The 14,770-nt window shown below is 42.0% G+C and overlaps 1 protein-coding gene across 1 annotated transcript in view; it reads left to right on the plus strand.

Moving 5' to 3' along the window:
• The window catches only part of CA8 (carbonic anhydrase 8), a 106,585-nt gene that overhangs the window by 75,161 nt on the left and 16,654 nt on the right, over positions 1–14,770 (plus strand). Inside the window, exons 5-6 of the mRNA XM_033935034.1 lie at positions 3,297–3,359; positions 14,063–14,111. Coding sequence (XP_033790925.1) covers positions 3,297–3,359; positions 14,063–14,111 — 112 coding nt within the window. The remainder of the gene's footprint in view (positions 1–3,296; positions 3,360–14,062; positions 14,112–14,770) is intronic.

The raw sequence follows: 14,770 nt of genomic DNA on the forward strand, positions 1-14,770 counted from the left end.
TTCAGGGAGGGGTATGAAGATGACATGACCAAAGGAGATGATCTCTTAATGTAGCTAATGTCACCTGGACATAAGTATACAATGCAGGTCAGAGATAAAGCATTGGAAGATAACATTATGGGCTGATCACCCACCCTACAATGCAGATTGCATTGAGCTCTTCAAAGTAAAGGTATGGTTTTCTTGCACTAGCCACCCATCTGGAACCAACAAGCAGATGTGTATAGGCAGTGCCTAAACTTTATTTTTCTCTATGTTCAGCATGTTTCCATGCCCAAAACAAGCATTGCTGAGTGCTTTGGAAGATGTGCAAACAGCTGCTTCATATTTACATTAATGAGGACATGGAAGGGGAGGGAAGCAAAATTAACTATATACAACTATAAGGGATATAAGCATAAGGAGGGAAAGGAACAGTTATACATGTGTCTCTTGTTTCACAATCACAACCAGTCACTAACTAGCAGGTGTGCTTGGCCATAGCAGAGACTAGTGTTTACTCTGTGTTCGGCAGGTTAGCGGCCGGGGAATAGTGTAGACATCAGCCAGGAGCTGCCTCCAGGGAACAAAGAGCAGGAACAGCTAGTGGAGGCCCTTCTTCCCTAGTGGAGTATGCAGATGGCCCTATAGAGGGTGCAGGTCTCTGCCGCAGAGCCTACTGAACATGAGGGTTCAGGACAGGATAGAGTTTCCAGATGCTAGAAGGCAGAAGACTGTGGGAGTGATTTAAATATTTACATAAAAAAAATAAATCTAGAAAAGTGCCACACAGAACCATGGGAATGTGTGGACACATGGCCCACCCAAAAGGAGATAATCATTCAAATGGAGATATAGAGGACTGCCAGTATACTATGGAAGTAGCTGAAGAATGACGTGAAACACAAGGCTGGAGAGAAGCCATCAGATGTGGACTGTATGAACCTCAGCCTTGTGGAAAGCATGCTGCATGGACCCATTACCAGAACATCTTCCCCCTCTCCTGGTTTGGAAAGCAGCCACAAATGGGTGTCTCCATGACAGTGTAGTATAAATGTTTTTTTTTTTAAACATCTATGCTCTGGGACTGTGGGGATATGTGCAATTGTGACTAACATTAAAACAGTTTGTATCACAGTTTACTGCTGTCCCTTGTGTTCCTGCTGAGCAGTGCCTGTGCTCTCTCTTATCTAGCAGCCAGGTCCTACAAAAATCAAGGGACAGGGAGGATTGGGGGGGGGGGGTGTTCCTTTGTTGGTAGAAACATAAGACCAGATCTTAGTCATTTCCCTGACAGAAGGAGAAGATTAGGTTCAGAGATCTCCGCTTAACTTCAGACAGCGGCAAATGAGAGACTCCATCTGGCTCATCGCCTCCAGGGTTAAGCTGCATGATGCTGCAGAGACAGAATGGAGAGCAAAGAAGTCAATTTCCCAGATGTGGAAGATTCCAGGCTGATGCGAAGGCACCTCCCTCTTAGCAATGTTAAGGCAATATTGTGGATTGAAAACGACATCTAAGTCACGACATTTAGACATCACTATTCCCAAAACATTTCCATGTGTGGGTCATAATCAAACAGAAATGTCCATCTCCCAGACGTCTTAAGTGGCTGCAGCTGAAACCTCTACAAGGCCCTATAAATATGCCCATCTTGGGATTTTCAAACCTCCACATCTCACAATTGATATGACACCCAAAAAGAAGGCCTGTAGCAGGAAGTGCAATTTCAATGATGCAGAAATTGAGTTCCTGGTGAATGAGCTGCGTTGGTCTAATGCAACATTATAAGCATTGAAAATAAATAAATAAAATAAGTAAGACTAATGCCGGGCAAACTTCTATAGTCTGTGTCCCGTAAATGGCAAAAAAAAGGTCAGGATTAAGACTGGAGTGGTCTTCAATAATTATTCCAGTAGTTTGGAAGTAGGACAAGTGCCAGGCAGGCTTCTACAGTCTGTGCCTCAAAATTGGCAGGGAGAGACACAGATTAATGAAGAAGTGGAACCTGTGCAGTGCCAGATTCATCTCTGGCCACCTTGTTGGGCAGACTGGATAGACTATGCAGGACTTTATCTGATGACATTTACTATGTTGCTATGGGGGTCATTTTAGAAACAGAAAAATATGCAAAAGGCAGCATAAAGTGTCAGATGGATGTTTTTCTGAGAAAAATGTCCAAATCACAATTTTCAAAACTCATATTTGGGATGTTTTTCTCTGCAGTAGATCAAGATCGCAAAGGGTTATGTTGCAGTTGTGTTTTGGGCGGGACTAGGATAGCCTTATGATTTGGATGTTTTTACGCAAAAATGGAATGTGGATAAAAAACATCCAGGCCAAAAAATAGAATATTTTTGTCTAGAACTGTTTCAATGACAACTATATGCTAAAAAAAAGTGTTCAAATGACAAAATGACCATGGGAGGAATAAAGGTATGACCCCCCCCCCTTTAATCCCCTAGTGGTCATTGTCCCCGCCCACTCCCCTAAGAGGTGAACATGACAGTACATACCAGGCTCTATGACAGTAGCAGATATTATGGGCATTCGTTTTTTGAGCAGCAAGCAGGTCCCTGGAGTAACCTAGTGATTGATGCAGTGATCTGTAGAGAAGGGGACCCAGGCCAAATTCCCATGCTACCTGGTACACTTGTGGTGGAAAGTGTAAGCCTGCCAGAAACCACAAAATACCTACTGTACCTACATAAAGAATACATTTGTAGGCTTAAGGGCTATTATAGAGGTATAGAGTTGGGTATAGTACATTTTTTGCTATTCCTGGAGAGCTCACCATACAATATAAGGAGGTTATGGTGAGATGTGCACCTGGGACCTTTTGAGTGAAGTTCACTGCAATGGGCCCTGAGCTGCTCCACTGCTTTGCTGAGATGTTTGTGTGGCCAGTCTACTAGGAATCCTGCCCCCCCCCCTCACAATGGTTTATTTCTGTTCATTTTTCCCTTGGATTTTCCTTTTTGAAAACGGTACCAAAAGATGGATGCATCGAGCACAAAAATGTCTAGAAAACAGCAATTTTCAAAACATAAAGAGACGTTTCTCTGGTTTAAAAATCACTGTTTGCCACTCGATTTTTGGATGTTTTCAGCAAAATATCCTAAATTGGACTTTGATGTAATTTTGAAAATGACCCTCCATTTTTCTATGTTGTCCTTCAACCCTACTGCGCAAGCAGAAAAATTGACTTTGGATATCCTACTGTAATCTCAAAAGATGTTAGCAAAATGTGAATAGTCTCAGTTTTAAGAGCAGTCCTTAATTGTTGTTATTACAGTATTTTCTCTTTGTTTTTATAGATAGGTAAAGAACATTCTGGATTAAAGGTAGTGACTGAAATTCTACAGGATATTCAGTACAAGGTAAGACTTTGAACAAGGTAGAAAGAATTAAACCTGATTCATTTTTGAGAAGCAGGTGTTAATAAGATAAATAGGAATAAAGAGCTCAAGATCAGAAGTGTTTCTGTGACAATGACTACACGCCTGGAGGCTCCTTATAGTTGACATGAACACAGATTTTAAAACAGATAACAGATCAGTATTTATTTTTTAAAAAAATATATATATATATATATCTCACCTGTAGCCTACGTAGTTTACATTCAAGTACTCAAGCATTTTCCCTATCTGTCCTGGTGGGCTCACACTCTATCTAATGTACCCAGGGTAGGCTTACCATATGGCTCCAGTAAAAGGAGGATGGATTGTGACATCCAGGTTTTACTTCCATTGCTTTCAACGGAAATAAAACCAAGATGTCTCAATCTGTCCTCCTATTTCTGGAATATAAAATAAAGAATCACAGATATAGATCAAAATGACACTGTGGGTAATTTTTTTCTCTGGTTATTATTTAAATGGGAACAAGCCTCAGATTATGGAGTATTTTTTCCATTCTGGGGTTTCTTCAAAGAGAAAGACAATTCTTTTCTCTTACTCCTGTTTACATCACCAGCTTGAATCCATCCTCCCTACCATAACTAAAACCATTAATTTATTCTTTATTTCTTAAGATTTTTTAAATTATTTTTTCTCCTTACTTAATCATTAATTATTCTTCATTCTCCAATTAATCTAATTGAGATATATAAATCCTAAAAACCTTTACAATTCATTAATGCTTCATGTTTGAAAAATTTAATTAAGAGACCTCACAGTTCATTTCAACACTCAAAACCGACAGGAAAAATTGTGCTAGTTTTTTAAAGTGCACTGGCGCTTCAAAGTGCTTTATAGAAAGTGCTTTTGTGCTATAAATTACTTCAATGCCCCTCAGAGTTTAAAGTACTTAGCTTGTGCTCTTTTAGAAACCAAGGCCTTTGCTTAATACTTTCAATCTTCCGACGTGGCCTAGGTTTTGCAGGATAGAGTTACATCCCCGCTGCGTCAGGGAAAAGGCTCTCTAGAAACGCATCTCTGGGCTAACAACATGTCACTGCCGGTTCTGAACATATGGAAACTCTAACCAGGGGCAATGGGGGATTAAGTGACTTGAGCAGGGTCACAAAGAGCAGGTTGGGATTAGAACCCATAACCTCAGAGTGCTGAGGCTGTAGCTCTAACCACTGTGCCACGCACTCCTGCTTATGCTTAAAAACATAGATGTTCCATATCTATATCTTGATTTGAGTCACACCTGAAGAGAGTTCACTGATAGCCTACAATAAATCACAGCTAGAATCTGGGGCCATCAGTGTAAAAGATCACTCAGCTGATGAAGTCATAAGAACTAGTGGCGTAGTAAGGAGAGGGAGGGGGGCGAAGGGGGCGGTTCACCCTGGACGCCATCTTGCAAGGGGTACTGGCACCCCTCTCCCTCTCCGCTCCCCCCTTCCCACTCCTCTCCCTGCTGCATGCACCCCCCTCCCTTTCCCTGTACCTTTTTAACTTCGGCATGAACAGCCACCAACTTGCTGCCTACGTTGGCTTCGGCGCTCTCTCTGACATCACTTCTGGGATCCACGCCCAGTAAGCGATGTCAGCGAGAGCGCCGAAGCCGATGCGGGCCATAAGTTGGTGGCTGCTCACTCTGAATTAAAAAAGGTACAGGGAAGGGGTGCATGTGCACGTGGAAGGGGGGGAGGTGAGAAAGAGGGCGGGGGAGGGGCACTGCTCATCCTCGCTATGCCACTGATAAGAGCTATAACTGTAATGTACTACTCTGGAATACAGTTGAAGTAAAAAAAATCTCTTCTTCATAATGTCTTAGAAAATAAAGTCTCTATCACCTTTTTTTTGGATTGAAAATGATAATTTTCTTCTTATCTAAAGCTGAAAGGAATAAAACTATGCAATGGTGTGCTCTACAACAGGGGTTTTCAGCCTAGTTCTCTAGGACCACCTGGCCAGTCAGGTTTTCAGGATATCCACAATGAATATGCATGAGAGAGATTTGCATACTAAGAAATTAGTGCATGTAAATTTATCTCATGTATATTCGCTGTGGATATCCTGAAAACCCAACTGGCTAGGTGGTTTTCGAGGACTGGGTTGAAATCACTGCTCTGCAGTACATCAACTGAGCCATTTAGGGCCAAATTTTCTATATGGCACCCAAAAAATTGGCACTGGATCAGCACAGCACTTAGTGAGATTCTATAAAGGCACTTGCTATATATAGACTCGTACTTAGCGGCCGTACATGGCATAACATTTAGACACACCTATTTTTAGGTATATTAAAAGCAAGAGGTTGTGAAGAGAATCAGTTGGCCCATTAGACAACCGAGAGGTAAAAGGGGCTCTCAGGGAAGACAAGGCCATAGCTGAGAGATTAAATGAATTATTTGTTTCAGTCTTCACTGTGGAATATGTGGGGGAGTTACTGATGCCAGAAATGGTATTAAATTTTGATGAATCAGAGAAACTCAAAACAAATATCTATAACACTGGAAGATGTAATCGGTCAATTTGACAAACTGAACACTAGCAAATTGCCTGGACTGGATGGTACATCACAGAGTATAGATAGATTTGCAGAATGAACTTGTAGAGCTTTTGTTAGTAATTTGTAATTTTTCTTTAAAATCCAACAAAGTACTGGAAAACTGGAATTCTGATGTCAGTGCTGGGTAAAATGGTAGAGATTATTATAAAGAACAAAATGACAGAACATATACATAAGCATGGATTAATGAGAGAAAGCCAACATGGATTTAGTCAAAAGAAGTCTTGTCTCATCAATCTACTACATTTCTTTGAAGGAGTGAATGAACATTGGATAAAGGTGAACCGGCTGATAATGGGCTCCTTTTATTAAGCTGCGTTAGCGTTTTTAGCGCACGCGCTAAACCCATGCTACGTGGCTAGAACTAACGCCAGCTCAATGCTGGCATTAAGGTCTAGCGCGGGCGGTAATTTAACGTGCACTATTCCGCGCGTTAAAGCCCTAACGCAGCTTAGTAAAAGGAGCCCAATGTGTATTTAGATTTTCAAAAGACATTTGACAAAGTACATCATGAGACTTTTGAGGAAATTAGAAAGTCATGGGATAGGAGGTAATGTCCTATTATTGAATTGTTTGAATTGAATTGAATTGAATTGTTTGAAATATAGAAAACAGAGAGTAGGTTTAATGTTCAATATTCTCAATGGAGAAGGATAAATAGTGGGATTCCCCAGGGGTCTGTGCTGGGACCGCTGCTTTTTAACATACAGTATTTATCAATGATCTAGAGATGGGAATAACTAGTGAGATAATTAAATTTGCTGACGACACAAAATTGTTCAAAGTTGAGACTGGGACACTGGACATCAAAATGGCAGATGATGTTTAATGTGAGCAAGTGCAAAGTGATGCATATGGGAAAGAGGAACCTGAAATATAGCTGCATGATTCACGGTTCCATACTAAGAGTTAGAGAATGACACGGTGGCGGTTTACCCGCGGCCACCGCATTTTAGCCGCGGGTCACCGCCGAAAACGGGGAAGAAAACTAGCAGTCGCTGCGGCGACGGGGACAAGGCCATTCACCGCCCGCGGGGCGGTGAATGGGTCTTGTCCCCGCAGTGAGGCATGAAGGATCGCGCGGTCCCCGCAGCTCACACCCGCCTGCACAATCGATTCTAGTGTTTAGCCAGCTCTCTCCCTTCTCCTCACCTTAGTTTGTAGATTTTCTTTTTCGGCGACCCGCACGCTATCAGAGAGCCGCGCACCCGCTGCTGCTCAGTTTCGATCTTCTGCTCTGCTGCAACCGGAAACAGGAAGTTGCAGCAGAGCAGAAGATTGAACACTGAGCAGCCGCGCGTGTGCGGCTCTTTGGGAAAGCGTGCAGGTCGCTGAAAAAGAAAGCCTGCAAATTAAGGTGAGGAGAAGGGAGAGAACTGGCTAAACACTAGGATCGATTGGGCAGGCGGGTGGGGGCTGCGAGGACCGTGCGATCGCTAGTGTTCCCGGCTCAGACTGTAAGGAGGGAGTGAAAGGGAAAAGGATTCTGGGCCAAGGTGATGAAAACGGAAAGAAAAACCCACAGCAGGAAAGAAAGGGAAGGACAGGCAGGTGAGCCAGATGCTAGAAGCAGGGGGGGGGAAGAAAGAGGGAAAAAAGCTAGATGGGGTTGAAAAGAAGAGACACACTGGTATGGAAGAGGAAGATAGGGGAAATCTGGACACAGGAAGGTAACAGAAAGAGGGGAAATTATGTGCATTGGGGCATAGGGACAGAGACAAAAAGGGGACATGCCATGTGGATGGAATATGGACACAGGGGGGGGCAATGGCAGATACATAGGGGAGATATTAGAAAAGTATATAAAATCGTACCCGTTTGAGGCTTTTATGTATGCAGCAGTGACGGTGACGGGGCAGTGAATGGGATGGCAGTGGCGGTGATGGGGCGGTGAAGAGGATGGTGAGACGGGGACGGGGCGGTGACGGGGATGGTGAGACGGGGACGGGGCGGTGACGGGGATGGTGAGACGGGGACGGGGCGGTGACGGGGACCAATTTTTTCACCGTGTCATTCTCTACTAAGAGTCACTGCCCAGGAAAAGGATCTAGGTGTCATTATTGAGGATACGTTGAAACCCTCGGCTAAATGTGCGGCTGTGGCTAAGAAAGCACATACTGTAGAATGTTAGGAATTGTAAGTAAAGAAATGGAAAACAAAGAGAAAAATATTATAATGCCCATGCATCGCTCTGTGGTTCAGCTTCACCTTGAATACTGGGTGCAATTCTGGTTGCCATATCTCAAAAAAGATATAGTGGAATTAGAAAAGGTACAGAGAAAAGCAACAAAAATGATAAAATGGATGGGATGACTTCCCTTTAAGGAAAGGCTAAAGTGGCTAGGACTCTTCAGCTTGGAGAAGAAACAATTCAGGGGTGATAGGATTGAGGTCTATAAAATAATGAGTGGAGTGGAAAGGGTAGATGTGAATTGCTTGTTCACTCTTTCCAAAAATACTAGGACTAGGGGACATGCAATGAAGCTACTAAGTGGTAGATTGAAAACAAACTGGAGAAAATATTTCTTCACACAACGTGTAATTAAACTCTGGAATTCGTTGCCGAAGAATGTGGTGAAGTCAGTTAGCTTAGTGGGGTTTAAAAAAGGTTTGGTAATTTCCTAAAAGAGAAGCCCATAGGCCATGATTGAGATGGCTTGGAGAAATCCACTTCTTATTCTTAGAATAAACAGCATAAAATCTGTTTTACTACTTGGGATATAGCTAGGTACTTGTGACCGGGGTTGGCCATTGTTGGAAACAAGATACTGGGCTTGATGGACCTTCAATCTGTCCCAGTATGGTCTTATGACACCAGTGCAAGGCAGTAATATGTTACTGGAAATATATTACTTTTAAAGTAGTGAGTAACTGTAATTATTACTTTCATGCAAATGTAATGAATAAATGTAATATATTATGTTTTTCTAATAATACAGGGGTTCTTTTATTGATGTGCGCTAACCGATTTAGTGTACGCTAAAGATTAGCATGCGCTAAATGCTAGGGCACTCATAGAATATAATGGATGCCTTAGCATTAGCATACGCTAAATCGGTTAGCACGCCTTAATAAAAGGACCCTATAATTTCTAGTTATGTTATAAGTTACCTTTTAGTGACACCCATCCAATTTTTTTGTGTCTCAAGGCCCATGATTGGGCTGCTTCTAATTTCGGGAAAACTTACTTTTGAGTGAAATTGTTCAAGCTTACAGCATGAGGTGATAAAGATGGCTAAGTCTTTGACATTTAAGTGCTCTATTTATGTCAAAATTTTTGATTTAGTAAATGAAAAATATAGCAATATTTTTGTTAGGAGCAAGTCTCAAACCTGAGATTGATGAAGTAGATTCAGTGCCAGCAAAGAAATACAATCTTGTTCAATCTACTGTTGATTTAACCAGATAACATGAAGTAATTTTTCTGGGTGAGTACTGATGTGTCATGAGCCCACTAGCAGCTGCTCTGGACATTTTTCAAAATGAAGCTAAATGTTATGTGAGCTCTTTTCTGTCCATTTCGGTGAGTTTGACAATGAGGCTGACTAAAGTTGGTACCGATCTTAAATATACCTCACCTCTGGTCCATGCACTTCAACATGGGCTTTTTGGCCATTATCTTGACAGCAAAGATTTGATTCTGGCTGCAGTTATGCCGTCACAGTTTAGTCTTTATTGGGTTGAAGGCAATGAAATGAAGATGAAATACAAAGACCTTCTTTTCAAAGTAATAAAGACACCGAAGCTGTTATCAGAACAAACTGCACCAGATTCATTCAATAGTGATTTATTTATTTGATTTTTTTTAGCCCATCCTCCCAAAGGAGCTCAGAACAGAATACAAATCAGATATTCATGCATTTTTCCTCATCTGTCCACAGTGGGCTCCCCGCAGCAGGAGAGATGCCACTCTCTCCTGCTGCACTAAACTACCCACTGTGACCTGACCTGAGGCTCTGATTGGCCCAGATGCCTAAGGTCCCACCTATTGGGTGTTCTGGCCAATTGCATTGGGGAGGGGAATTACTATTTTAGACGACGCAGCAGCAGCTGGGAGAAAGATGTCCACATCCCTCTGGCTCATCTGTTGAGGTAAGGGGGAGGGGGGCAGCGGAGACGAGAGAGGGGGTCACGACTAAGTGGGGTAGTGTTTGGGTCAGGTCATGGTGGATAATTTAGTGCAGCAGGATAGAATGGCATTTCTCTTGCTGCGGGGTGGGTAGCAGTCGGATCACAGTGAAAGTTTAGTTAGTGCAGCAGGAGAGAATGGGCATGTCTCCTGTTGCAGGGGAGGATTTTAGGGAAGGGGTGTTGTGATGCAGTGGAGAGAATGGGAATCTTTCTTGCTGCATCACAACACAGGGCTTTCTAGCAGTCTCTGTCACTGACCGGCACCCCTGGACCAGTCGCTTTTTTTTTTTTGTCTTCAAAAGCTGATGCTGCTTTTTGAAAATGGCTTGGCATTTTTTTAAAATCCACCGGAGGGCTCATTTCAATGTTGAAGAGCCCATTTGCATATCAGTGGCAGAGACTGCTAGAAACTTTGCTAAAGATGGAACGTGCCTGATTTTAAGATGGAGCGTGCCTGATTTTAAGGCCAAATGGGATCGACACTTGGGATCTATTCGCAAAGTAAAGGCAGGGGAGGGTCATTAGAGTGGGCAGACTGGATGGGCCGTGGCCCTTATCTGCCGTCAATTTCTATGTTTCTATGAGATAATCTGCCGCTAAACTGCGTACGGTCTAAACCGCTGGAAAACAGTTTAGCAACGGTGTTAAACTTTTGAGAATCTTGCCTTAAGTGACTTGCTCAGAGTCACAAGGAGCAGCAGGGGGTTTGAACTCACACTCTCAGGATGCTGAGGCTGCAGGTCTAACCACTCTGTTTTTAGAATGCTGATGTCAGTAACAGAAGTGATGTTGCTACTGGACTGGACCTATTTCTAAATGATAAATCGCACAAATTAATCAGTGTATCACAGTTTCCTTGCATCAAGGCCCTGTTGTTGATGTATAATGGTTTGCCTTCAAGTGCTCTTATTGAAAGACTTTTCAGCATCGGTGGACATATTATGACTCCAAGAAGATGCAGCATTGCAGATGAACATTTTGAAATGCATTTGCTCCTTCATTATAATGGGAACTGTTTAGTTAAAGCAGTGTTCTTCAACCACCGGTCCATGGACCAGTGCCGGTCCACAGAAATTTCCTGCCGGTCCACAGGGCCAGCACGTGCATCAGACCCAAAACAGTGTTCTTCAACCGCCAGTCCACGGTGCGATCGATACAGCGTTATCTTCGAGCCAGCTCCCTCTTCCTTACTGATTCAGTGCACAAAGCCACGGGCAGTGACTCCTACGGGCATCCTGCGCCTGAATTGGAAGCCTTCTCTCTGACGTTGCAACGTCAGAGGGAAGGCTTCCAGATGAGGCATGGGGACGTGCAAGGTGCAATTAGTACTATTATGGGGGCGGGGTCTGGGGTGGAGATTGGGTAGAGATGGGCGGGGTCTGGCCCACGACTTAGCCCAGTTTTCTTCAGCCGCTGGTCCACGGACCTATGCTGGTCCACAGAATAATTCTTTTATTTCTGCCGGTCCATAGGTGTAAAAAGGTTGAAAAACACAGAGTTAAAGCATTAGCAGGTGTCATACTTCAAAAACAGGGCCTTGATGCAAGGAAATTGTCATTGAACCTATTTCTAAATGATACTTCAAACCTGGAATGTTATGACTAACCATTCTGATTGAACAAGATTTTTGTTTCTTTGCTGGCATTGATGCCAGAGTAAGGCTCTGCCTGGTGCTGCCATACTGGGCACTGATGAATATAGATAATGTTTGATTGATAGCTTTTTTCGTGGTATTTTTTCCCAATATTTGATTTTAAATATCTCTCTAATTGTATTGAATTCTTGTTTTTGAGGACTTGAGAATCTGGGACCAGATTCTGTAATTGGCACCTAAAAAGATAGGCGCCTAATGTTAGGTGCTTATTTATTTATTTCCTTTTCTATCCCAATCTCCCCAATGAGCTCAGAACGGGTTATAGGTTAACATACATAATATACAGTTAGCAGTTTACAATTAGTCATAGTTACTGTACAAGTTTTTTTTTTCGATACAAGCTTTTATCCTAACTCGACACATGCTAGGGATCTAATACCAATATACAGTTTACAGTTTGCAATTTGCCATAGTTACAGGGCAAGATTTTTCAATAAAAGTTTTAATCCTAACGCGACACATACTGGGGATCTAGTACCAATATACATTGCTTTGTAATCCATCAGTCATGAGCAGAGGAGTTAGGTGAAGTGGTGTGTTTTTATTGCTTTCCTAAAGTTGAGGAGTCCTTCAAGGGATCTAATTGGTGGGGGCAGCTGATTCCAGTGGCTCGGTATGAAGTAGGAGTAGGAATGTCATTTGGCAATTTGCAGTTGAAGGGCATGACCAGGGGGGCGTTTTGAGGCGTATTTCATCCTGGGAGCGGAGGGACTTGTTCGGCATGTACGAAGGAAACTTGGTTGCCATATAGCCTGACGTCATGTCATGCAAGGATTTGAACGCTAGCACGAGGCCCTTGAAGACACAACATTTGGCTATGGACAGCCAGTGAACTGACGACAGAGCCTGGGAGACAGGATTGCAGGCTTGGAGGTTTTTTAGAAGTCTGATTGCCGCATTTTGTAGATGCTGGAGATATGTGGTCTTTGCTGTGAGAACATTGAATAGCGGGAGAGGACTAAGGCATAGAGTAGTTGGGTGAAGTCAGACTCAGAAAAGTAGTTCCTTATTTTTCAGAGTTGTCGCAGGTGGTAAAATGAGGAAGGTACCACTTGAGAAAGATGGTTGGAAAGCGATAGGTTGGAGTCAAGGAGTATTCCTAGGCTGCGTGCTTGGTCTTTTGGAGTTATGGTAGTTGAGTCTCAGTGTAGTGAGGGATGGGTGCAGTTACAGTGTTCTTTGCAGATCCAAAGGAGTTCCATTCTGGAGGTGTTTAGTTGTGAATCACACTTAGGCGCCCATTACAGAATTGCACTTAACTTAAAACTTAGGTGCTTGTAATATAGGCCAGGGTTTTAAATGCCTATATTATAGGCACCTAAGTCCTTTAAAGAATCATGCCTTGTAGCTCCAAAGTCTTTCTCCACCCCCTAAACACGCCTACTTTGGTGTTAAGCACCAATAGGTACCATGCAGTAGGCGCCTATCATGCCTAAGAAGATAGGCACCTATCTCCCAGTTACATTTTATTTTATTTTTTTTCAATTATGAGCTTGTTAAAGCTCATTATTGAAGCCAATTAACTAATTAAGTTAGGTGCCTAACTTTAGGCACCTTTTATAGATAATGGTTGGATTTCCAATTTCTAGAATTATTTAAAATGTCGAAACTCAATTGTTGATATCCAAGAATTAAAAAGTAACTAAAAATAAAATGTTTATATTACTTTCACAGTAACTTAACATATTACTTTCATTAAACAAGTAACTAATAACTGTACTCTATTACTTTTTCCTTACAATAACAAGTAACTTTAAAGATATTATTTTTACAAAGCAACTGGTGAATGACACCTAGATCTTTTTGTTTGGGTGTTGCCTCCTAAGGTTTATTAATATTATCCTTATATTGTTTTGTTAATTGTCATTGTCATAGAAGAGTGCTTTATTTTGCTACAGTTGTTTCTGGTATGTTGGAAAATGTTGACATGATGAATTAGAAAAGTAATGCTGTACCTAGATAAATTGTGTAAGGATATTATTTGAAGGTATGGTGTTACAGAAAGAGCTAACAATGATAACTATAGGGCGCGGAAGCTGCTGAAAGTAGAGAAATAAAGAATATTAACATGTAGTCTCTTGATGCCAAAATAGAATGATAGATACTATCTAGGAATGGAGCAACAGCATTTGACCTTCGCAAGAAGATAAATAGAGGCTTAAAATACAAGGACAAATGTAATGTTAATTCATTGGAGACTTCAAATGTATTTACCCTTGAGAGAATTCCAAGGCCTAGTACAGTGTTAGTGTGTGAACATAAATGAATGTTTTGCCAAAACATACTTTAGATTAGACTTTAGATATGAGACAGTTTTGTATTTTTTTCCAGGGGAAGTCCAAGACGATACCTTGTTTTAATCCCAACACTTTATTACCAGGTAGGTTTTTTTTCCATGCATTGTGTACCATATGTGAAAACATGCTGTTGAATGCTTAGTTATAATTTGAAAGATTTACTGGAACTCAAGGTTTTCTGAAGATGTTCATTTGTGAGTGTTTATTCTGAATATGAAGAATTCATTATGGGGCCCTTTTACTAAAATTTAGTGTGTGCTAACAGAATTAGCATGCACTAAGGCCCGGAGCCATTTTTCGGTGGTTGCCGATTGTGTATCAATCACGTGACAGCGCTGTTTAGAGAATTGTTCTTCGGGAAAGGTATGGGAGTGAAAATATAGGCCAGGGTTCTCAAGGCCTACGTTTCCAGTGCCTACCTTTGACGTGAATTGCAACTACGTAGGTGTTTTATAGAACTTAACGCCACTTCCAGCGTTAGTCACACCTACAGTAGTGTTAGGTGCTGCAAAGTGCCTACATAAGCCTGATTCTGATGGCATTTTTTAAGCACTAATTGGTGCCTTGAATTTGTTTGAAAAGGTGTTTTACATGGCATTTTCCTCGTAACTTAGGCACCAGTAGGGCGCTTACCGGTGTCTAAGTTTAGGCTGTGGTAGGCATCCTACTTCTGTCTAACCAACCAATCGGGACGCACATTTTCTAAAAAAAAAAAACCCCAATAACCTGAGGCAGACCGCCT

This window comes from Geotrypetes seraphini, chromosome 2 (assembly GCF_902459505.1).
Source record: "Geotrypetes seraphini chromosome 2, aGeoSer1.1, whole genome shotgun sequence".
Taxonomy (NCBI): Eukaryota; Metazoa; Chordata; class Amphibia; order Gymnophiona; family Dermophiidae; genus Geotrypetes; species Geotrypetes seraphini.